At 33.0% G+C, this 25,978-nt stretch overlaps 1 protein-coding gene across 1 annotated transcript in view; it reads left to right on the plus strand.

The window, feature by feature from the left end:
• The window catches only part of LOC145267281 (zwei Ig domain protein zig-8-like), a 750,978-nt gene that overhangs the window by 600,894 nt on the left and 124,106 nt on the right, over nucleotides 1–25,978 (plus strand). Inside the window, exon 7 of the mRNA XM_080123290.1 lies at nucleotides 18,371–18,394. Within this exon, the coding sequence (XP_079979416.1) occupies nucleotides 18,371–18,394 (24 nt within the window). The remainder of the gene's footprint in view (nucleotides 1–18,370; nucleotides 18,395–25,978) is intronic.

The following is a 25,978-nucleotide window of genomic DNA, read 5'->3' on the forward strand; positions in this document are numbered from 1 at the left end:
TAAAATAGTCTGCAAATGCGATGAATAGCCAACGTGTATTTGCTCCAAAACAATTGATGTCGCTAATACTAATTTATTTTATGAACTTTGTGGTTAAAATTATATTCATGCAGAGATTTTGTTACCAGGCTTAAAGTATATTTTTAGACGTTTTGACTTCCTGCAAGAAGTAAATAAACGTATCAAAAAGCAATTGTTTTAAAGCAAATATATTTGGAATATTGGCTCGACAATTTCTGTCTCGCTTTACTCATCCGATTGTAACATTGTTATGGAAAGTTGTTGATTCAATGGAAATAATTGACGTGATTAAAATAGCGGTTGTCCCTAAACAGTTTGGCATTGCTTGTAGTTACATGACAAAAAAAAAACCAATGTGACCAAGATTTTATACATGCAGAGGTTGTATTTTGCCACTCGGATCTAGGCTTAAGTTGTCTTTTTTGAACCACACGGAATTCCTGCTGAAGATAAATAAAAATTCTAAAGTAACAGCCGTCAAATATAGAAGAGTACGAAAATTAACGCCCCCCCACGTTAAAAAGAATGAAGGAAGAAGATAACTATTTATTTCTAATAAAACTATCAGGTACTATTCAGGCATTTGAACTAAATAAAACTGACTTCTTGTTCGGCATGTTCCGGACATTTACATATAAAGCGAGAAACTGACGAAACACTTGTTTGTTACTATAATTACTTTATCGAACACAAAGTGATCGATTATTTTCCTATAATGTCTTAAGTTTCCGGGAAGAAACGACTAAGTTTTCATATATAGATTAATATGATCGTCGCATTGAATTGGTTCAACAACTCCGCGACACAGGAAATCTCCCCTAACAATTATCTAAATATTTCATTATTTAATTATGCTTCTTAGACACTCCAGCAAGAAATATTATAAGACAATATCTAGCTATGTCATTATCTATTATATAAAGGGCAGTTGTTTATGTATGTGTGTATGTATATATGTATGTATTATATTAAAAAGACAATAACTAAACAAAAAGTCACTAGGTTCGTATATTCTTGATATCGTTGCGCTGTTGTTTTACTCAAAATATTTTATTAGGAGAGTATGTGTCGTTTTTCTGTGAAGAAATTTATATGCCAACTACAAGAAGTAACACTGATTTTTCACTAAAAATTACTTCCCTTATGCAGACTCATTCCTCTGGAGATGTGTATATATATATATATACATATATATAGTTACATATATATATACACACACACATATATATATATGTATATATATGTATATATATATATATATATATATATATATATATATATGAAAGGTTGTCTATGTGTATGTGTGTATGACAGGAGAGCGGAATAGGCTAGGCGGAAGAGAAAAAACGTGGGGAGAGTGACGGGAAACGGTGAAAGAAGGAAAGATAGGAAGATAAGGTAAAGAGATAACAGTTTTAATAGAAATATGTAATTTTTGTCTCGAACAACGCTGGGTAACCATGCTAGTAAATGCATGATTCTAATTCACATTACCATATTTCAAACCACTTAGTATGGACATTATAATATTATGTTACAAAATACAATCCTTCTTTCCCATACTTTTTTTTAATTACAAATACCCTTTAGCACATCTGTTGCAAATAATTACATTTTGTCTGAGTGTTTTTGTGATGGTTTTTGGAGAAAAAGTAGTCCCACCATTATTTTTCAATTATTTAATCAAGTTTGTGAAAGGTTTCATTTTATTCACGAGAATAATAAATTGCTTCTTTACGGCATTGCTTTTTGGTAGCTTTTTCTTTAAAATAAAAAGCATTGTTTTAATGTTATATTGTGGGCGTGTTTCTAATTCGTTTTTGTAATTGTTTGAAGTTAGGGTTGATGTAAAAATAAAATTCTTAGACGATTCTTACCTTTGTTTAACATGATAGGAACATCGGTTTGGAGTGTGGAAAATATATTTATAAATATGTTTATTGGGGTTAAATATAACGAGAAACGTCCAAAAGTAATAGCTAAAATATTTATTCCGCCCGAATCAATCAGAAGGGATTGAAAATGACATTGTTATGATGACTGAACTCATGCGTCCATGACCTTATAGTTTCATCTCTCTATTGTAGATATTGACGTTGAGAGACTCTAGGACCCTTGCTATGGACGTGCATCACAAGCAGAGATGAATCATTGAATTTACCCATTCAGAGAACATTGAAGCGATCAACATTCACCGGTGATTGCTGGACGTTTACGAAGCCGATGTAGTCTACGTCAGAAAAGTCAGAAGATAAGTTCGTCGATTTCAGAGTTGCGACAGAGACATGAGTGACAAAACATGCTCCGGACGCCCATGGACACCGAGCACTCCATCGCTGGCACAAGTGCATTGAGTATGATGCTGGCTATGTAAATCATAAATGATGGAGCAGAAAAGGTCGCCCTTTTTGATGTTATCATTCCCGTCTTCGTAGCTCTTCAGCTATTTTAGTTAAAAAATAGGATGCATTAGTTTTGGAAAGATACTCGTACATTGTTTCATAGAAAAGAGTGCTAGAGCAATAACGAAAAAGGGAGAGTGTGTGTGCTGTAATAGAGAGAAAGAGGGGAGAGAGAGGAAGAGGGAGAGGGAGCGTATGTGTGTGTTAGAGAGAGAAGGAAAGAAGGCGAGAGAAAGAGAAACAGATTCCTATCTCTCTTACTAGCACTTCCTCCCATAGTGTGGTTAACATCGCTTCTCTACTAGAGCTGTCGTCTTAATTTTCAAAACAGCAATTTCTCTCTATGACGCCATATTTTATCTGATTGTATCTTAACTTCCGTTCTCATACTCATCTCCTAACATTTTTAACCTCTTGTCTTGACTAGCTACCTTTCGTCCTTGATTTTATTAGTACATCTGAACTAGTCTTTACCAGCTTAACCTTAGTACTATATTAACCCATCTCAACCAACTACATATGTTCTAGAACTAGTATAACCTAAATATTCTTCCAGCAAACATAAATGTTTGTATATTTTCAATCGTTTAGATATCAAAAACATGTTTACATTCTGTTTTATTCTTTTGCCAATAAGAGTAATAAATTAAAGAATTCCTACAACACAAACATCATAAACATAACAGAAATCACCAATAACACTATTTGATTCCATGCAAAAGATGCGAGAAAAAAGTTACCGGCAAACATAAAGAAAATTAAACAGAAGAATATAGAATACAAACGGATATGAAAATGTTCTTTTCCTCCATATGACAAATTTCAATCACACTTTTAACTACCCCGAAGATCTTATGTGCAACATAAAAAGAAATCTTAGGAAGGTATCTATAATTATAGTAATTATAGGAGCAACCAAACTCAGGAAAAAGAATTTAAAAAAAACACTATCTAGTTAATATACTCGATGAACCATGCGCAAAAAAGATACAAACAACTACACAGTGGAACGATTAGAATTTGAAAATGTTCTCTTGGTCTCAAAATATCTGACATAGCAGATGACTGTCTGACATCTCTAGATAGAACAAAACGAAAAGACGAATACACTAATAAAAATAAGTCACGATAAAGATTTTACAACTAGTGAACTGTTCTGTAATCATTATGTATGCGATCAATGACCAAAGAGAAATAAAAAGTGGTATTTGTTTAGAAAAAGCATAATGGTCATTAATTTAGACATTTATTTCATATAGAACTCTCAGGGCGCTCAGCGTTTTCCAGTTTCAAAATATGATTACATATGAATGTTGAATTCATGCATATTCCGGGTTTATTATTATAGAACCAATTCTCTATCGACTAACATGTACTTTTTTTATTGCCAACCTTCTGTCTCTTGAGGCAATGGCATATTGCACCTAGTTTCGTTTACTACAGCGTCAGATGTGGCTAAATAGTCCAATTTTAGATTTGCAGCTACGTTGGCAGATGCTACAGTTATAATGAGCAGTAGGAATGGTGGGAATGGTAGGGGTTGACTGTATCCTCTTTCGCATGTAGGTTCTCTTTTCTTCACATTGTATTTCTCTGTTCTTTTCTGCTAATTTGACGCTGTCCTTAATCGTTGCTCGCCAGGCTGTGCGATCGGATGACTCTGACTCCAGATCTTGTGGCTGAATGCCACAAGTCTTCAGATATCTGTTGCAAGTGTCCTTGTAGCGTAGAGTTAGTCGTCAGATTTGCCGTGTTCCAAAAGGCAGCTCGCCATACAGGATGTCCTTTGCGATGCGATCAACTTTCATCCTGCACACATGACCGAGCCAATGCAAGCGTCTCTGAGCTAGAATCGGAAACATGCTTGGTATGTCAACCTGTGACATGACGACTATGTTTGTGGTTCGATCCTGTCAGGAGATGCCTAAAAGTCGTCTGAGGTTGGGCATGTGGAAAGCATTCAGTTTTCGTTCTTGGTGTGAGTACAAAGTCCAGGACTCACTACCATAAAGAAGAGTACTCAGCACGCAGACCTGGTATAGTCTCGTCCTTGTGTTTAGTGTCAGCAAGGTGTTAATATATAGTGTACTTAAAATATAGTAGTTATTTCAGAAGTAAAAAATTATGACAAGTGCAATCAGCTAGACTCAAAACTAAAAACATTCAGCACTCTAGCTTTAGTCATTACTGTTTGAGCTATCATCACACAGATAAAGAAATAGTTACAAATGAACCAACTTTAACATAAAAATATATAGTGTCGCATGTGTACAAGAGCACTTTCATTCGACTTACACCTGCCAAGTTGTAATTTTTTTCCGATTTTGATCCCTTAGAAAATAATTTTACCAGCTAACAACCCATAAAATAACGGTCCACAAAAATGCAATCATTTCACCAGCCTCACGTTACTTTGCGAGCTTGCGTCTCGAAGGAGATGCATTTTGAAAAAAAATGGAGACAGGTAGAAAAACATAGAGCTTTATGAATTAGATTACATGCGTAAATCATTCAGTTTAAGCTGGTTTAGTTGAAGTTTACAGTTTTCTATCCTGGGTGCCCGGCGTTTCCCGGGTGTTTGCAATTGTGTTTTGAGCAAAAAAAAGAAAAAGTGGTAGTAGGCTGGCAGGAAGGCAGGCTCGAACCCGTACCACGAAGGAGGTAAAGAACGTGAAAAAAAGCGTGACGTTTTTGTCGTTGCTTCCATTACCAAACCGGAAGTGACGATGGTTTAAATTAAGGCTAGTCAATCAAAAAGAGGGAATGACTTTCGAAAATATCGGCGACAAAAGCGGCGCGTCCTTGTAGAAAAGTGCGCAGTTGAGGGTGAAGAAATTAATGTTTTTAGCCAATTTTTCGATATTTGTCGACCGAAGGGTTGTACTTCAAAACGATACTAATCTCCTGAAAATCCGTCGCGTCTGTCGAAAGTTTTAGGCAGACATAAATAATACATACATACATTTAAACAGACAGGTGAAATTTATATTATACAGGGTGACCCCCCCCCCCCAAAAAAAAAGAGCTAAATGGAGGCCATCTAGAACATATGCTGTAGAACGGAGAAAAAAGGCCAAAGACCCTAATGTTTTGATGTGATGTTTTGAATATAATAAACTAGTTATGACCAAAGTTTCATTTCATTCGGACAAAACACTAAAGAACGGGGCCTAATTAGAGTTGTGGCCCGTTTTTTTTTGGTCACCCTGTACAAGATGGTACATCAACTTGTTTGGTTAGCTTATGCCAATATATTATAATCCTTAACAACGATTTGTAAAATTAGTTACAGTGATTCCGAGGACGATACTTTTCACGCAGAAACTCTTGCATGAGTAAACGAAAAGAGGCGACAGAATTTGGATTCGTTATTCCAACTGCATATTATGCGTCAATAAACATTAATGCAGCTGAACACACATATAACAAATGAGGCACACAAGCGTAATGGTTCCGAATATAAGTAGTTCAAAGTCTATTTAGACAATATTCAGCGAGATATCCAACAGTTAAGAAAAACAAACAAAGCATACCGACAAGAGGTATGCGCGTCTTCTTTCAAGTTTCTATTTTTCCAGTAACATTCTGAACAGCTAATTTTGAATAGAGCATTTTAATGTTTATCTTCACCTTCAATTTGATTGGAGGTCACGCACTGATATGGGATATAAGCTTATTTACTTGTCGGACTCTCTTTAGCCTCTGTTTAAACAGAGACTGAAGAGAGTCTGAAATTAGAGCCCAACCATGGGTCTCATTTTGTTTGGATTTAAAACCGACGGCACCGACGTTATTCAGGTTTTCTGCAATACACATACAATCACACAGGCAGAAAGACTCATGAAGAGAAAAATTGACAATACAAAAGTATATACTAGTGCATATAGATTTAATCTATATATTAATACGATAACGTGTGTTATTTTCTGTGTAACGCTTACATCCGGGTCATTTAATTGTTACGTACTTCCATTTTTTTTGTCGTGAATAATTTTACCAAGCATTCTTTTTTTTTTGTATATAAATAATTTTATTAAGAATTCTTCATTAGTTTTGGTTTTGGTTTCAATTATAACAGTTAGCACTTCGGAAATCTCTTTTTTTAATAAATAATATTATCAAGAATTCTTCATAAGTTTTGGTTTCGGTTTTGATTAAGGTTGTAGGAGCTTTAGTTATATATATATATATATATATATATATATATATATATATATATATATATATATATATACGAGCAAAAGTACACGTCGTTGACTAGGTTCAAAAACAGCCTACAGAAAATGGATTCTGATTTATTAAAGTATGATAGGTTATGAAAAGGAAGGGTTGTAAAGAAATAGCTTCGAATTTGGGAGTATCAAAACAAAAGAAAAATATGATGAAAGTAAAAATAAAATAGATAAACCCCATAATTTATTATACAATACCTGTTCACACTGAAACACTTATCACAATATTCCGTGGATTTATATTAAAAAACCTTGTTAAACTTTGTGGCATATTTCCATTCTATGGAGGTCAGGCGCGAACGAACACCCCATAATTTTATCATACCATATTTCTTCAAACTGAAACATAATTATCAAAGTATACTTACGCAGATAGATATGAAAAGTCTTTATTAAAGTTTGTGCCTATTTCCATTCTATGGAGGTACATCTACATCAAAAACACTTGTACACGTTTTTTTTTTTAATTATAAAATTTTTTTATTTTCATACTTTGTGGACCAGACCCCACGATTTTAATGAACCACCGTTCTGCAGGATCAAACATACCCATTCCTGTGTCTCGATACATGTTCTATCATTATATATAATCAGTGTTTTAAAATAGTCAACCATATAGGAGCCTATTCGTGACCACACACACACACACACACACACACACACACACACACACACATTCAGCTTTATATATATATATATATATATATATATATATATATAAATATATAAATATATATATATATATATATATATATATATATATATTTCATAATTTTTTATTTCGGTTCCGATTCAAGCTAATCCACCAAAGTCATAGGCATATACTTTTCCAAATTTTTTAATGCCAACTTTATAATATATAAAAATCAATAGAACATTAACTCTATAATAATATATACGAAATCTGCAAGAATTAAAATATCATATTTAAATACTTTACGACTACGCTTCGTGCTAGCTTAGATAAATACTTTTGCAGTTTTAACAAAAAAGCTACAATAATATGAGAGCGTCTCCTTTTACACTGAACATCTACAGAATGCCAACATCAGTATATTACATATGAATGAGTCCCCTGTGAAATTTCCATAGGCCTCGCTAGTAATCAGTAATTCAATAAGAAAAATATGAATACGGAAATACGGATGAGTATAAATGATCTTTATGCTTAGGTACGAGTATTTCGACGCCTGTATTTTCCTTATTAAATTAATGACCATTAAATCTGAATGAACTAGTATATCGTTTTGTATTGCCAATTTTTCTTTCTATACCTGTGTGTGTGTGTATATACACTGTTACAAATTGAGCTTTTTTGGGTATTATTATTCATAATAAAACCTCTTTTTTCTATTTTATTTAAAAAGAAAATACAACTTTGTTATATATTGGTCGTTGAATTGCAAAAGATCTAGCTAATTTCTATATTCTTTTAAACATTGATTTTAATTAATTCCCTATTAGCTTTATTGGTGTTCTTATGGTATGGATCATCTTTAGTAAACTATTACGTGTAATTATATTCATGCGGATATTCTACATGATTTATACTTGCGTAATATTTCTGTAAACAGTTTATATTAAAAACAAAACACTTTCCATATTTATTTATTTATGTATATGTTTTCTGTTTAAAAGATTTTGTCTGCCTAAATCGTCCGTCATTTTTTATCTACAGACATGAAACTTAATATATAGGGTATTAGAACCAATGTAAAACTTTGTATTTCGGTTTTAACGGGGAAAAAATCGGTGCAAAAGTGTGAAATTTAAAACAAAAAAGAATTCGCCAGCTGAAAGTCGACCGACAGCATTAGGAATATGCATGCATGACGTAATAGTTATTGGTTTATGTTTTAATTTTTACCTTTGCAATGAACATGTCTCCATTGCACAGTCATTAAGGTCAAATATAAAAGTAAATCGTAAGCTAAACGTTTTGGATTCGATTCCCGGTCGTAACGCACACGTCATTTTTTCAAAAAAAAAAAAAAATTAAAAATCATTACTATATATTGGGTCCAATATAATATAAGAATAAATACGAAATCTGCATTAATGAAAATATCATATTTAAGCGTATTTTACGACCGGGCAATGCCGGGAGGCCTGCTTGTATATATATTATTGCTGATTATTTAGCAATAATTAAATATTCTGCATTAGCGTCTCCTACCAACCAAGTAATAACTAATAATATCAGCAGTGGGCCGTAGAGTAATGGTATACCCGCTCAACTATAGCACCTATAGTACGAGGTTCGAGCCCTAACACAATCAAGCGACGTTGATGAGATTTAGAGCAGCGAAAGATTTGTACGTAGAGTACTGGTTTAAAAAGTAAAATAAATATAAATAATACTTATATATATATATATTTCTGTAGAAATATATTTTCTTATTATATATCAATTCTTATATAAGAAAATCAATGTAATTACAGAGCAGTATAGATAATAAATGACAAAAAGTTATATTCAAAAATTCATGATGTTGACCATCTTATAATGTATTCCTTTAATTCAGTTGACTTATACAATTCTTGACAGTATCTGTTTCGTAGCGCAAAATCAATCATTTAATTATTATATCAATCAGTGAATCTATTATGCCGTTAACTCAGCAGAAAAAATAGCAGCAATCAATCCGTCAAAAGGAATTGAAATGTGATTTGACATGGTGAAAATCCGATAATTCGAATAGAAGCTGCAGTTACCTTTATATTTTTCCATTATTCCATATTGAATTTTTATTTCTTCTGCTGAGTTAAGGGCATAATAGATTCACTGATTGATATAATAATTAAGTGATTGATTTTGTGACTATTGGCTGTAATATTTTATAAGGACAATCCAAGCTAAATAAAAATTGCTCAATATACCAGATAGAGCAAATAAATCATAATTTAGTAATTTTAATTTTAGGTTGTGAAACAGTTACATTTCAAATCTAGAATTTTTATTATAGGCAAGACAAAGAATACATTTCAATACTGGTTGGTTGTTTTTGTTTTACGGCATATCAACCTTTTTCAGGTTATTTAATGCCGAATCTAGTTATTTTGAGAAACGTTTTTTAATGGAGTATATTTGTTTTTTTAAGTCGGATTCTATTTAACCCATAGTTGGGACCCTAACAGGTACTACCACTCCGGGTCAGAATGGGCCTGGCAGCAATGGTAATTAAAGGTGGCTCCACACTCCCCAAAAAACCTGCAAGCTGGGGCCTCACCATCGGGTATAGTTTTAGGTCATATCCAGGACCACATTTCAATAAGTATATCTCCTTAACCTATAGGTTTTCGATGTTTACCCATCTTCCCAGAGGAGAAAATATTAGCAAATATTATAATGGTTTATACCTTATTTGCTAAATACAATAAACATAGAAAAGCATAATTAAAAAAATAACATTAGACTCACGCTATTTCGCCGCCTACGATCCTCAGCATTGCAGTACCTTTGCTGAGATCAGAAACCGAGAGATAGCAATTATTGCAATCTAAGCCCTTACACAGTAGCATATTACAAATATTTAATATGTACGTATACACACATACATACATGCATACATACATACACATGTACATGTATGTATGTGAATGTGTTTCTCTACTCCTTTATGTACATGTATATATATATATATTGAGAGAGAGAGAGAGAGAGAGAGAAAGAGAGAGAGAGAAGAGGAAGAGATACCATATACGTATCTTTATTTTTCTTGTTATTTTTACAGTCAAGTGGAAACGAATGTTTCTTATTTCCACTTTATGCTCCCATATCTTCTACCATAAAGAATATGACACACTATTTTGCCCACATCGAGGAACTTCAACAGTCTATGGTTGTCCTCCCTGCAAAAGATTCACAATAAACACTCGTCTAGTTACCATCACTGTCAACAAATTTCCAACTCTCTCCGCCTAAATCTAAATGCAAATTTTATATACAAAGTTTTTTTTTTTTTATAGAACTGCCTTCCTATGGAACTTTATACCGCAGGTCTGCTTTCCAGCTTAGTACAATGCTAATGATCGATAACAACCGCTCTTTAATTTGCTGTTTTAAATTAAATCCTATTCAACAGAAAGTTTCGGCCTAGAAAGTCCTAAACAGATGACCGTTTAAAGAGAACAGGTGATTTATGGAATAAAAAGTATCTTCAATTTAAAGTTAATTTACGTATTTAATGGAAACTAAATATATTGAAAGAGAAATAAATGTTAGAAATAAATAACACACCGATCTAGGAAGTTAAGCGACGTTCATTCTGGTTTGTTTTAAATGGGGGAGCGTTTAAGCAGACCAGGTGACGTATGCGGAAAAGTATCTTAAATTTGAAACAATTGTACGTATTTCGTGAAAACCATATATATTGAAAGAAACACAAATACAGCAAATAAATAACACACTGATCTACGAAGTTAAGCGACGTTAATGGGTGACGGTTTGAGGAGACGAGTTGGTATATGTGAAAAACAAATCTAGTTTTTTGCATTAATTACCCCAGAACGATTAACATAACGCAAAACCCAACAGAAATAAGTGACGCATGCATGGTTCCCCGTGAGCGTTCAGTGAACGAGGCATAAGAAATGACTAAGTCCATCATCCCCTCCCCCCATTTAGCCCCAAAATTCCCCAAGTCCTTAACATATTTAAATTTGAGTTCAGCACCATGCAAAACTACTAAATATACATACACAGAAAATTATGGACAAATATAGTAAAATAGTTCCAAAAATAGAGTGTTTTTATTAGGCCTAAAAGAGCCCCTGGGACACACCCAAGAGTTATCGCGAAGTATAGACAAACAAAATTATATAGAAATCAGTTAGTTACAACTTTTCAGAAAGTTATATAAAAATCCAAGGCATCAATTTTTTTGATAAGCACAAAAGTGTCAATTTTAGCCATTTTAACTCGAAAGCCACCTCTAGCGGACCAACCGGAGTTTTCCCGGAAAATCCGTTCTGTTACTTTTTTACTCATATCATGTTTAATGTTTGTATAAAATTTCAAAAGGGGTAATTATTGAGAAAAGTGCGGACAGACGAACGGACGAACAGACACGAGTGAATTTAAAGGTCTACTCTCCTTTTGTCGGTGGAGCAAAAACTGTTGTCGATCGGTAAGCATCCGGAAGAAAGACAAGAAGATGTAGTTGAAAGAAAAACAAATATAACCAACCCGACTGCAAAATGTGCATAACCTGCTGATCTTTATAGTAAGTGGAATAGTTCATTATTATCTGTAAGATGGGCAACACAATTCAATTTTTGGTTTATTCAGTGTTAGAAAAATATATAGAATTTGTTTTATACTATTAGCCAAGCACAACTTGAGAGTGTATATAAAATTGGTGGTAATTACAGGCATATATATTTCCTAAAGGCATAAATAACCCTCACAGAGCCAACCTAGTTTATAACACATTTTAAAATTTATGGCTTCCGAAAAAAAAGTGATTTTCATTTTTAATGAGAGATACGGAAAATAGAGATAAAAAATTACCAATGAAAACGCGATAGTAAAAAGCGGTATAAAAATAGCTTCGGAAAGAGAGAGAGAGAGAGAGAGAGAGAGAGAGATTCGTCACATTATTAGATGTATAAAGAAGCCTGCATATATCACAATTAATAGATTGATTTCACACATCCTATGAGACTGATCATTACGATTGATCGCTCACTGATAAAACCATACCACACTTCCCAGAGTCTGCGTGATAGAAGCCTCCCCAAATCTACAATATTCATTTCGTCCGATAATTATCGAATATGACTTTGCGCCATAACAACAGCCGCTTACTATCTCCTAGAGTTTGGGTGGGAAAAAGGCCTCTCCACAATTACAGTATTCTTCACATATGCACAGTGCTGGTCTGTTTAGTACGCTCTTATCTTGTTTCCTCTAATCTGCTGGATCCGTTATGTTGTGGGCGCCAGATATTTGGCACATAGGATATGTTGATTTTTGAATTTTAAAGAAATCCCTAAGTATCGAATAGTATTTGGGGATTTTCGACCGCTTCCATTTAATTCCTTCATAAATTTTATACATTTGCTTGCACATTGTTTTTTTTTTTTTAATATTAAAAAAAAAACTTACAATCTCCTCCCAACAGGACTTTTTCTTAAAATTATAAAATAACCAATTTTACACCGTAAACAGACAGCCATGCTTTTCTCTGTATTTTTTAAAATTTTTGGTGAAGTAATGCTTTCAATGATTTTTAATTAGGAAAGAGCCAACTATAAAGGGAGGTAATTCGTTTCTTTTTAATTGATGTTTGCGATGATGCTGTATTTTTTTTTAACACCGGACGTCGGACATTATATATTTTTTATATTTAAATTTAATATTTAGATAATCAAATCCGCATCTAAGAGATGAAGAAACAAGTTCTTAGACGTTAGACATTATCATCATAAATTCAGCATTTGCATTTCACGTTAACAGGTTTGCATGTGACATTTCGTTCTAGTGACGCCCGTTTTACTTTTGCTAATTACTACCCGTTAAAAGCTAAAAAACTAGAAACAATAAACTCAGCAAGACTACCCCCCTCCCCTTATTACAATTGGATTAATGAACTCAAAAGTACTTACGAAAATATGGATCAAGAAAAAAAAAAGGATTTATGCACACTAAATGATAGCAATATAAAATGGACTATTCTGAAAAAAAAAAAAAAATACGAATGCGTCATAAATCAAACGAAAACATATGCTTCTGAATTTTAGGAATGAAGCTTTATAATTCGCATTATTTGGACTACTGTTCTATTTCTAGTGTACTTATAAGTAGTGATCTATAGTGATGAGTAGGACTATGACAACAGCATATTCTTTTCATTGTTTTGACTCTCAAGTATATATCCAACACAGTTAATCAACCGAAAACAACATCACTCTCTATAAAAGCATATAAGATATCAACGGATACACACTCGAGAGTCAAAACAATGAAAAAAGTATGCTGTTGTCCTAGCCCTAACGATGAGTGGTAAATTGCACATCTATAAGCAAAAAATATGTTTAAAGCTCACCAATTTCATACCAAAACTGTCCCCAGTGACCGTGGCGTAACCGATAAAGTACTTAATACATTGAGTTCCAAGTGATACTCCTCTTAAAGCTACAGGTTCAATTCAGTAGTAAGTGCGGGCGATAATAAGGTTACAATTGGGAATAACTTAGAACTTCTGATTGACGTATCAAGAACCTGAAGGGGTCCGTTTGAAATTCTGTGCAGATTCCAAAGTTTGATATAAAGATTCCCAAGTTCAACAATATACATCTGAAGAAGGTCGATGAGTACATTTACCGAAACGTTGTAAAAAATAACACTCATAACGAGAACAATAGTCCAAAGAATTCAAATAATACGAACAGAAATATTTAATAATATTTGCTTTAATATTAATACTGTTGTACCTCATTTTGTGTTGCGATGATGCAATAAAGTGAAACTGTCTTCTATTAAAATTTCATTATTTGTATTAGCAATATTAGTAGTAGCAATATTCATCTTTTTTCTGCTTTTGAATTCTTCTTTCCTATTTTATTTGCTTTTGTTTTTATGCTTTTATAATTAAGTTTATATATATATATATATATATATATATATACATATATATATTCTATCAAATATATATAAAGCTGAACGTCTGTGTGTGTGTGTCTGGTCACTAATAGGCTCCTATATGGTTGACTATTATAGAAAACTGATCACATATAATGATAGAAGATGTATCGAGACACAGGAATAGGTATGTTTGATCTGGCATAATAATGATTCGTTAAAATTGTGGGGTCTGCGTACGCGCCTGGTCCACAAAGTATGGAAATACAAAATTACAAGTGTTTTTGATATAGCTGTACATAATAATACTTTGATAAGTATGTTTTAACTTAAATAGGGATGGTATAATAAAATTGTGGGGTCTGCATTCGCGCCTGGCCTCCATAGAATGGAAATAGGCACAAACTTTAACAAAGACTTTTCATATCTATCTGCGTAAGTATACTTTGATAATTATGTTTCAGTTTGAAGAAATATGGTATAATAAAATTATAGGGTGTTCGTTCGCACCTGATCTCCATAGAATGAAAATATGTCACAAAGTTTAACAAGGTTTTTCAATAAAGATCTACATAATATTGTGGTAAGTGTTTCAGTGTGAATAGGTATGGTATAATAAATTATGCAGTTTTTCTATTTTATTTTTACTTTCATCATATTTTGCTTTGGTTTTGATACCCCCAATTCGAAGCTGTCTCTTTACAACCCTTCCTTTTCATAAGCTATCATACTTTAATAAATCAGAGTCCATTTTATGTAAGCTATTTTTGAATCCAGTCAACGACGAGTCATTTTGCTAGTATATATATATATATATATATATATATATATATATATATATATTCTGTGGAAATATTCTTTATTCACTGATATTTCCTTTTTTTATATATACCAATCCATATATAAGAAGCTCAGTGTAATTACAGAGCATATAAGGAATAAATGACAAAAATCTATATTCCAAATTTCATGATCTTACAATTTATTCCTTTAATTTAGTCGACATTTACAATTCTTGACAGTATCTGTTTCGTAGCACAAAATCAATCACTTAATTAATCACTATCAATTAATCAATCATTATCAATTAGCGAATCTATTTGGCCCTTAACTCACCAGAACAAATAGCAACAATTAATCAACCAAAATGAAATAAAATGCGTTTGAACATGATTAAAAAATGCGAAAAATTGAAGAGAAGTTGCAAATACCTTATATTTTTCTTTCATTTAAGTTAAGGGCAAAATAGATTCACTGATTGATATAATAATTAAGTGATTGATTTTGTGACATGAAACAGATACTGTCAAGAATTGTAAATGCCAGCTGAATTAAAGGAATAAATTGTAAGATGGTCGACATCATGAACTTTGGAATATAGACTTTTGTCATTTATTCATTTTATATATATGTATATATATATATATAGACATGTGCGCGCGAGCGCGCGCGCGCGTGTGTGTGTGGATTTATCTATCGGCGATGCCAATAACAGATCTGCTTCTAAAGCAATACGAACATCTCATGATGAGAAAATATAATTCTAGTTTTGAAATATGTATTTTCTTTATTTTCTATTAAACCAATTAAAACAAAATTCACAAAAACTAAAGTAACATTGTTTATTCGCGAATACGTTGTTTTACTTATCACGCATGGTTGATAAACGATTATTAAAATCAACGGAAATTGCATTTTCCTATATTAAGCAATCATACGTTTTAGCTAACAATCAGTATAAACATCGTTAAAAATTCAAATTTTTGATTATATTACTTTTTTTTCTGAAATTTAGTTATATCGGTGGTTTATTTTTTTTCTTTTCTATGGTCATCTTTTATATAAATTAAAGTCGGATTAACATCGTTATATCTTTAAATTTAATAGGTTTGCTGAGAAACAGCCACATATTCAGTTTTGAAAGTATTGCCATGTGTTGTTTAAACATGTTATTTTATTATTCAGTTTTTAGACTTGATCATGATCAATATTTATTATGAATAAAAGCTGTACTCCCATCGTGCTCATGGACACCGGGATAAATTGATAAGATAACTCTTTAAAGATCCAACGCTGAATAAGAAGGGAGAAATGAATAGAAAAAGGCTTGCTATTTTTCTATCTTGATATTCGGGCCAGGATAAAAATGTAGTATCTGTTTGGATGTTGCACTTCATTTTTTTATCCTAGTTAGTTGAGGAGAAATCCTTCATGACTGATGCATTTTTTTTATTTTTACTAACCAGAATGCCCCTTTTGGGAAGATGGATTCAACCCCACATTAAAAACCGACCTTGTGTATAACTCTGCTCTCCTGGGGAGGCAAGTGAACAAAAAAAGAAGATAAACAAGCAGTTTTAATTTGCCATTTAATTTGCCTTCTATTTCACTTTTATTTTACTGCATTTGACAGATAGAAGAAACACAAAAAAACAAAGAGAGAGAGAGAGACGAAAAGAGTGTCAGAGAGAGAGAGAGAGAGAGAGAGAGAAAGAGAGTGAAAGAGAGAGAGAAAGGCAAAGAGTGAGAAGATATAAATAATTTTGTCTCTTTTTGTTTAAATTAACATTCGACTGTTCGAGAAACAACGTAGATATGGTAGCTCAACCAGTTAGAACTCGGAATTTAAAGGCAAAGGTTATTAATTCGAAACTAACCCGAGCACATTCATTTTTATTCAGATTTTTAAACATTTTTAATTACGATGATATGCAAATCGTTTGTTTCATTTTTTTTACATTTTTTTTCTGTATTCCACTTATTTTACGGAATTTAGAAGCTCTTTTCTCACTTTGAAATAAGTAGAAATTTATTGCAGTTGTAAGGTGCTGCAATACAACAGCTGGTGCATCTTCTACTAGTTTCCCCTTCTTTAAAAGAGAGCCGCCAACCTAATAGTTCCCGCACTAACAACTGTGCTTCAACCGCTGTCTCATCGACGAAATGTTGCATCCCTCTGCCTGTTTTACAAGTACTTTAATGGTAGGTGCCCTTGTACCCCTTCGACGTTAAAACCCCCTACAAACCCGAGAAGCAGCAAAATCTCACCCCTACACAGTGGAAATATGCAGATGTAAGACACCCTTCTTCTATAATAGTTTCTTCCCTAGGACTGCTAAACTTGGGAATTTCCTTCATGGTTTCTTTCTTCTCTGACTATACTGACATGCGGAAGTGCAAGTGTAATGTAAACAGACATCTTGCTGCTCAACTCCCTACATCGTACCCCTTGCAAATTATGTCCCAGATAGTGGCTCTCTACATCAGGGTTGGTTGGTTGGTTGTTTTACGGCATATCAACCCATTTCAGGTTATTTAATGCCGAATCCAGTAATTTTGAAGAAAAATGTTTTTAATTGAAAAAATATATATATTCTATTTTTAAATAGAATATATATATTTTTTTCAAGTCGGTTTCTATTTAAGCCATAGTTGGGAGCTTAGCAAGTACTACCACTCCGGGTCAGAGTGGATCTGGGACCAATGGCAATTAATGGGTGGCTCCACACTCCCCAAAGTCTGCAAGCTGGGGCCTCACCATCGGATATAGTTTAAGGTCATATCCGAGACCCCTCTACATCAAAGTGACATAGTGCCTTATTTGTGGTAAAATGCAATAATAAAAAAATACAAATTAATAGAAAGCAGCTCTCTTATTTAAAATGTTCTCCGTAATTACTAGTTCGTTAGTTCACATATTCCTACTAATTCTTGTGTGTATTTCTGCGTTTGCCAGGCCTTTTATATGTATTGCCTTGATGTATTTTCTTTACTATAATTATTTCATTTATTTTGCATCATGTCTCCTTGTTTCCTATATATATATGTATATATATATATAATATATATAATATATATACATATATATTATATATATAATATATATAATATATATATACATATATATAATATATATGTATATATATATTATATTATATATATATATATTTATATAATGACTCTCTCTCTCTCTCTCTCTCTCTCTCTTTCTCCCTGTATAAACTTTTACATTTTGTGTTCCTTCTTTCTGCTATGTATGTTTTGTTTTGCTGTCTGTGTCCTTTTATTTCTCTCCGCTTTTATCCGTTTTGATGGCGTCATATTAATATCGTTTTTCCTGTCTTTTGCAGCGGACACTCTTAATGTCAAACGAGGTATGTATAGACACTATTATTTTCTCTCTAAATATTTACCTTGCATTTTCTGCCCTCAGACTTTCTTTGTTCTATTTTGTTTTGAGTTGAGCTTTTTACGCTGAAGCACAAGGACGACAGACCCATATGTTTCATATCCGCAATAAATTAATGAGCGCCAAAATGAAACTTAATACTAATAGTAATTCCGGTGAAAGTGGGTATGGTGACGCTGCAACAATGAATTGTATATTCTCTCCAAAGAGCTTCGCCACATCCTTATATACAGAACTTCCGCGCTAGAGGCGAGTATTCTATTGTATCAACATATATGCATATTAGAAGGTTTTCTTGTGGTACAGTGTAACCCGGATATTAGAGACTGCATATCTGGTCCACACAGCTGTCTTGTATCCGGGGTTCTTATATCCGGATTGTACTGTACATTAACACAGACTCTTACTTGGGATCAGTTAATGTAAGTAGCGGGGGGGTAGCCCAAGCAAAAAATACGCTTAAATATGATATTTTACTTTATCCGGATTTTGTATATGTTATTATAATTTCATGATTTCAAAAGTAAAAGAAAAAGTATTTGGGTGTCATTAGCTAGAATCGAAACTGTAGCATTCGAAACAGGTGACGTCACCACTGTACCAGCGTGGCACGTATATGAACTAATTAAAAATTAAAAATAAACTAATATGAATAATCTACAAAATGCATAACGATTATTTCAGTTTTGATCCATTTTCGACGCCTTAAACACTTTTAACTGGCTAAAGGCCTATAAAAGAACGGTCCGTAAAAAAATCCAATTATTATAGGCACCTAGCGCCGTTTTGCAACTTTTAGTTTCGGAGGAGATAGAGTTTGAAAATATGCAGACAGATGGGCAGACATATAGCCTTTTATATATTAGATTAAACCGTATTTCCTGCTCCAGAAATTCTCAATTATATTACTGCGTAGCTAGTAGGATCCTATGTAAATTGCACGCTGCTTTCCACATTAATCAGTATAATTTATTGTCCAAGAGTAATACTCCATTTTGAAAGAATAAATGTCGGCAACAGTCAATACTGTTAAGAAGAACAAGTGAAGTATGCGTAGTCCCCCGTGAGTGCACAGTAAATGAGGCATAAAAAAATCACTAAGTTCAGCATTTAGCCTAAAAAATCCCCAGGGGACGTCAAATCCTAGTGAAAATGAATAAACGGCGCAGTTTTAGGCCTTAACATATGTAAATTAGAGTTCTACACTATGCAAAAAAAAAACAAAAAAACAATAGTTCTCAAGGCCTTATTATATATAAATTTGCGCTCAGTACCATGCAAATCTGCTAATTAGACGTACACAGAAAATTTGGGACAAATATGGTTAAGTAGTCTAAAAAATATGGAATGTTTTTATTAGTCCTAAAAGAGCCCCTGAGTTATCGCGAAGTATAGACAAACAAAATTATATAGAAATCAGTTAGTTAGAACTGTTCAGAAAGTTTTATAAAAATCTAAGGCATCAATTTTTTTTAATAAGCACAAAAGTATTAAGTTTAGCCATTTTAACCCGAAAGGTACCCCTAAGCGGGCAACCGAAGTTTCCCTGGAAAATTCGTTCTGTTATTTTTTTACTCATATTATGTTTAATGTTCGTACAAAAATTTAAAAATATTCCAAGGCGTAGTTATTGAGAAAAGTGTAGACAGACGAACGGATGAATGGACGAACGGACAAGGGTAAATGTACAGGTCCAACCTCCTTTTGTCGGGGGACCAAATAATTTGACTTCTTTTGTAAAAAAAAAAAAAAAATAATAATTTTCATCTCCATGCGAATCTTTTCTAAATAAATAAAACTGAAGCTGTTTCTGATTTAATTTATTTATTTTAAGAAGTGGCAATTAAATTCTATTAAAAACACAACTATTTTCTGTCACAAAAATAATTGCCTGTTAAATTCTTTTTCAAATGAAAGTTTCTGAAATGTATTTTAAATTATATTTCTTTAGTCGAAGGGGTGACATAATCTGACTTTGGAACAATTAATTTCGAATTCGGTAAAGTCGGGATAACTTACCTTAGTGACATCAAATAAATTAGCAATTGTTCTTGGCCCGAAGGCCAAGATCAAAGTGTAGTATTTGTTTCGGAAGATACTGCAAGCAAAGACCATATGTGGGGGCAACGCCACATATAAGATCTTGGTCAATGTAGGGGCAACCCTTCATACCAATTGTCACTATCCAGCTCCCCTACTCCCCGGGGAGCTGGTCCCCATCTTTCCTTCACTCCTCACATTAAAAATCGGCCTTGTGCCTAATTTTCTCGGTGGGGGAGCAAATAAATACCTTGGCCTTTTCGCCAAGATCAAAGTGTAGTATCTGTTCTGACAGATGCTGCAAGAAAAGACGATTGCCCCTGTGGCAGTAACTTTCTGGTCCATGTAGGGGCAACCCTATATACCAAGAGACTCTCACTAACCAGATCCCATTTCCCACATCTCGAGAGCTGGTCCCCTTTTCCCTTCTCCCTCCCTCATCTCCACATTAAAAAACGGCCTCATGCCTTATTTGTTCTCGTGGGGAATCAAATAAACACAGCCAAAATCAAAGTGTAGTATCTGTTCTGACGCTACACTTAAGTTAATTTGTCTTAATCAATGGAAGGGAACTCTCTATTCTGAGACAATTATTATTTTTGGTCTCTACCAGAGTTCCCCCTTTGCCCTTCTTTTGGGGAGCTGGTTTTTCCCCACATTAAAAACGACCTTTTGTCACATTTTGCAAATAAATACCAATAAATTAGCAATACTCATTTTTTTTATTGTATTGGAAAGGTTCGCACAGACATGAAATGTTTTCGTATATTATTAGGTGTACTAGCAGGATCCGTGGAAGTACTACGGTTGTATTCTTACCAGGGCACATTTTGATATCATGTATTCTGTGAAGTTGCGGCGCAAAGGAAGACCCTATGATATTGTACCAAGCTTTGGTCTAACTGCCATATACTTATCTAAGTACTCTAGTTTATGTAGGTTCTCTCCCCAAAGCCTATGTCGATGGTTTTCGAAGTATGTCCCTTCTATTATACCGTGGTCGTTACATTTTAACACGGATCCTACGTTGCGCATGAAAGTCTCGCAAAGAAACAAAGGAAATATATTTGAAACGAGTTTTTATTTTTAGTTGAGAGAAAAGGCATTTATTACCAATCGTTTCCGTGCACGTATTTTCCAAGCCATTAACAATATGGTCGCATTTCTACTTTTCCCCTCGGGGTTAATTAACATCTTCTCTTAGTCTGCAGCTATAACCAGCTGTTATCTCTGTAAATCGTTTCACTCTATGCGGTCGCACATATATCTTGTTAAAAGTTCGGAGGAAAAATGAGTCTTGCAACTTATTTGAAAGTTCCTGTCGTGCCACCCCGTGGTTAGCAAAAACGCTGCCGTGTTGACACTTGCTTAAAAGTCTGTCTATCTGTCTGTCTGTCTGTCTCCCTCTCTCTCTTTCTGCCACCCACGTGCTATTTTTCCTGTGCTACTTTCTTCTCCGATCCCGCTGTGAGGTTATGCTCGCACTACGGCATTTGCATAGGTGTCAGTGGCTTACTTACACTATGTGCATAAAACTGTTATTGCTTCAGATCTAGTAGATGATACTATACTTCCACGCGTTGTCTCTAATTCGCAGATACGGCATTAAATTATTGATAATTTTCTAGAATAGCTAAATACTTCCCCGTCTTGCTTCCGGTAACTTATGTGCCTTACGGTGTATTTCATCTACGATATTTGTCATGCGATATACCTTTGACCTGATCGGGTCCAACGGCAATGATTTCTTTAACGTATCATTTATCAAATGTCTTAAAGGATGTAGCACCTAGCGCATCATCTCCAATAGAATGATTACTAATAAACTGCCTAATTATCATTCATTATAAATTATATAATTTCTATTAGAAGAATTACGTAAAAACTGCATAATGGTCATTCATTATAATCTGTATAATTGCTGTTATTCATAAACTGCTAAACAGATCTCAGTTATAGATTACCAACCCATGCAATAAGCTCTCAAATACCGTCTGCTAAATTACAGTTATGTCACGTTGAACTTATAGAAACTGGACTACCTAATCAATGAATAAGCTGCCTAATAACTGTCAGTTGAAATATGATGTTATTATGTTGAAATGTGGAAACTGGACTACCTAAACTATTAATATGTCTAATAACTGTCAGTAAAATTATGATTATATTATGTTAAAATGTGGAAACCGGACCACCTAAGCTGTTAATAATATTTCATGTAACTGTCAGTAAAATTATGATTATATTATGTTGAAATGTGAAAACAGGACCACCTAAACTGTTAATAATATGTCTAATAACTTTCAGTAAAATTATGATTATATTATGTTTAAAAGTGGAAACTGAACCACCTAAACTGTTAATAATATTTCTAATAACTGTCAGTAAAATTATGATCATATTATGTTGAAATGTGGAAACTGAAGCACCTCAATAATATTTCTAAAAATTGTCAGTAAAATTATGATTATATTATATTGAAATGAAGAAACTGGACCACCTAAACTGTTAATAATATGTCTAATAACTGTCAGTAAAATTATGATTATATTATGTTCAAATGTGCAAACTGAACCACCAAAACTGTTAATAATATGTCTAATAACTGTCAGTAAAATTATGATTATATTATGTTGAAATGTGGAAACCGGACCGCCTAAACTGTTAATAAAATGTCTAATAACTGTCAGTACAATTATAATCATATTATGATGAAATGTGGAAACTGGACCACCTAAACTGTTAATAATATGTCTAATAACTGTCAGTAAAATTATGATTATATTATGTTGTAATGTGGAAACTGAGCCACCTAAACTGTTAATAATATTTCTAATAATTGTCAGTAAAATTATGATTATATTATATTGAAATGGGGAAACTGGACCACCTAAACTGTTAATAATATGTCTAATAACTGTCAGTAAATTTATGATTATATTATGTTGAAATGTGGAAACTGGACCACCTAAACTGTTTATAATATTTCTAATGACTGTCAGTAAAATTATTATTATATTATGTTTAAATGTGAAAATTCGACCACATAAACTGTTAATAATATTTCTAATTACTGTCAGTAAAATTATGATTATCTTATGTTGAAATGTGGAAACTGGACCACATAAACTGGTAATAATATTTTAAATAACTGTCAGCTAAATTATGATTATTTTATGTTGAAATGTAGAAACCGGACCACCTGAACTGTTAATAATATGTCTAATAACTGTCAGTACAGTTATGATTATATAATGTTGAAATGTCGAAATCGGACAGGCTAAACTGTTAATAATATTTCTAATAAGTTTCTGTTAATTTATGATTGTATTATGTCGAATGTGCGCACCGGACCGCTTAAACTGTTAATAATATGTCTAATAGTTTTCTATTAAATTATGATTATATTATGCTTAAATATGGAAACCAGATTACCTAAACAGTTAAAAATATTTCTAATAAGTTTCTGTTAAGTTATGATTATATTATATTGAAATATGGAAATTGGACCACCTAAACTATTAATAACATGCATAAAAACTTTCAGTAAAATTATGATTATATTATGTTCTAATGTGGAAACTGGACCACATAAAATGTTAATAATATTTCTAATTATTGTCAGTAAAATTATGATTATATTATGTTTAAATGTGGAAACTAGACCACCTAAACTGTTAATAATATTTCTAATAATTGTCAGTAAAATGATGATTATATCATGTTGAAATGTCGAAACTGGACTACCTAAACTGTTAATAATATTTATAATAATTTCAGTATAAATTATGATTATATTTTGTTAACATGTGCAAACTGGACCACCTGAACTAGTAATAATGTTTTTAATAACTGTAAGTAACATTATGATTATATTATGTCGAAATGTGGAAACCGGCCCGCCTAAACTGTTAATAATATGGCTAATAAGTTTTTATAAAATTATGATTATATTATGTTTAAATGTGGAAACCGGACAACCTTAACTGTTAATAATATTTCGAATAACTGTCAGTAAAATTATGATTATATTATGTTGAAATGTGGAAACCGAACCGCCTAAACTGTTAATAATCCGTCTAATAACTGTCAGTAAAACTATGATTATATTATGTTTAAATTTGCAAACCGGACCGCCTAAACTGTTAACAATATGCCTAATAACTTTCTGTTTAATTACAGTTATATTAGATTGAATGTTCGTAATTGGACCGCTTACCCATATATCAAACCACCTAATAACTCTAATATTTTATAGTTGAAGTATGCTGAGACTTATCACTCAATAAACTGCTAATAGGTGTAAATTAACATTTAAGATGTATAATATTACAACTTAGAAACCAAAATGTCTAATTAGGCAATAAGCGTTCTCATAGCTATTAGTTTATTACGGTTTTATTATGCTAAAACTAAGACACTGGACCACCTAACGAGTTAATAAGCTACTTTCTACCTGTTAGTAAAATTACGCTTATATTATGTTGAAACTTAGAAAGTGAACTGCCTAACCAGTTAATAAGCAGCTAGATTACTTGAACGCCCTTGCTAAATACGTTAATTAGTATAAGGTGAAGATCAAGGGCGAGTTAAGTAATCTTGAAAAAGAGTAACGTCTTCCGGTGTAGCAGTAATGAAAAGGGAGCCTTCGGGTGGCCTTCGGGTGGCCTTCGACGATTACTTTTCTTTTTATACATATCCTCATAACTCTGGTTGTAATTATATGGTAAACTAGTTTCTAAATCTTCGGTAGGATAACTAGTTAAGTACGAGGTACCTTCCAAAAGTAATGCCTCCTATTTTTCTTCCGACCGAATGGATTTCATTTTTCTGTTGCAGATATTGACGGCATGATACTCTAAGAAAGTAACCCCTGTCGTGGATGTGCGTCAGAAGCGTCACTGAATTCCTCTATGCAAAAAAAAGAAGAAAAAATGAACTGACCAACATTCAATGTTGAACGCTTAAGAAGCTAATGCAGTTTATGTCAGTATAATAATGGGTTCGTCGATTTCAGTAGCAATAGAAATGTGGGTGACAAAGCGTACTCTGGACTTTTACGATCCAGACATAAAAAGAGGCTAACAAAAGTGCATTGAGAATGGTAGTGACTATATAGAAAAATAATTTCTAGAGCACAAATAGGTCGTTCGTTTTAATGGTACTATTCTCGTCTTCTTGGCTCTTCAACGTTTTAGTTTGTTAGTAGGGGGTATTACTTTTCGAATGACCTTCTTAATATAGACACTTTAAAGGAGTATTTAGTTTAGTAATAGTAAAACTTTCATAAGATACTTAGTATTGTTATAGGAACACTTTAGTAGGATATCTTGTCAAGTCATAGGGACACTAGTAAGTTAACTAGGCTAGTAATAGAAGGAATTTGGTAGAAGAATAAGTTTAGTAAAAGTAACACTTCTAGAGAACACGTGCCCGTCTGGGTGTTTATTCCAGTAATGCTTTCTTTTGGCTTTAATTTATCCATTTTACTAGACTGGACGAACGTCCG

The sequence above is a fragment of the Euprymna scolopes genome, chromosome 4, assembly GCF_053919585.1.
Source record: "Euprymna scolopes isolate OS-2025 chromosome 4, ASM5391958v1, whole genome shotgun sequence".
NCBI classification, from domain to species: domain Eukaryota; kingdom Metazoa; phylum Mollusca; class Cephalopoda; order Sepiida; family Sepiolidae; genus Euprymna; species Euprymna scolopes.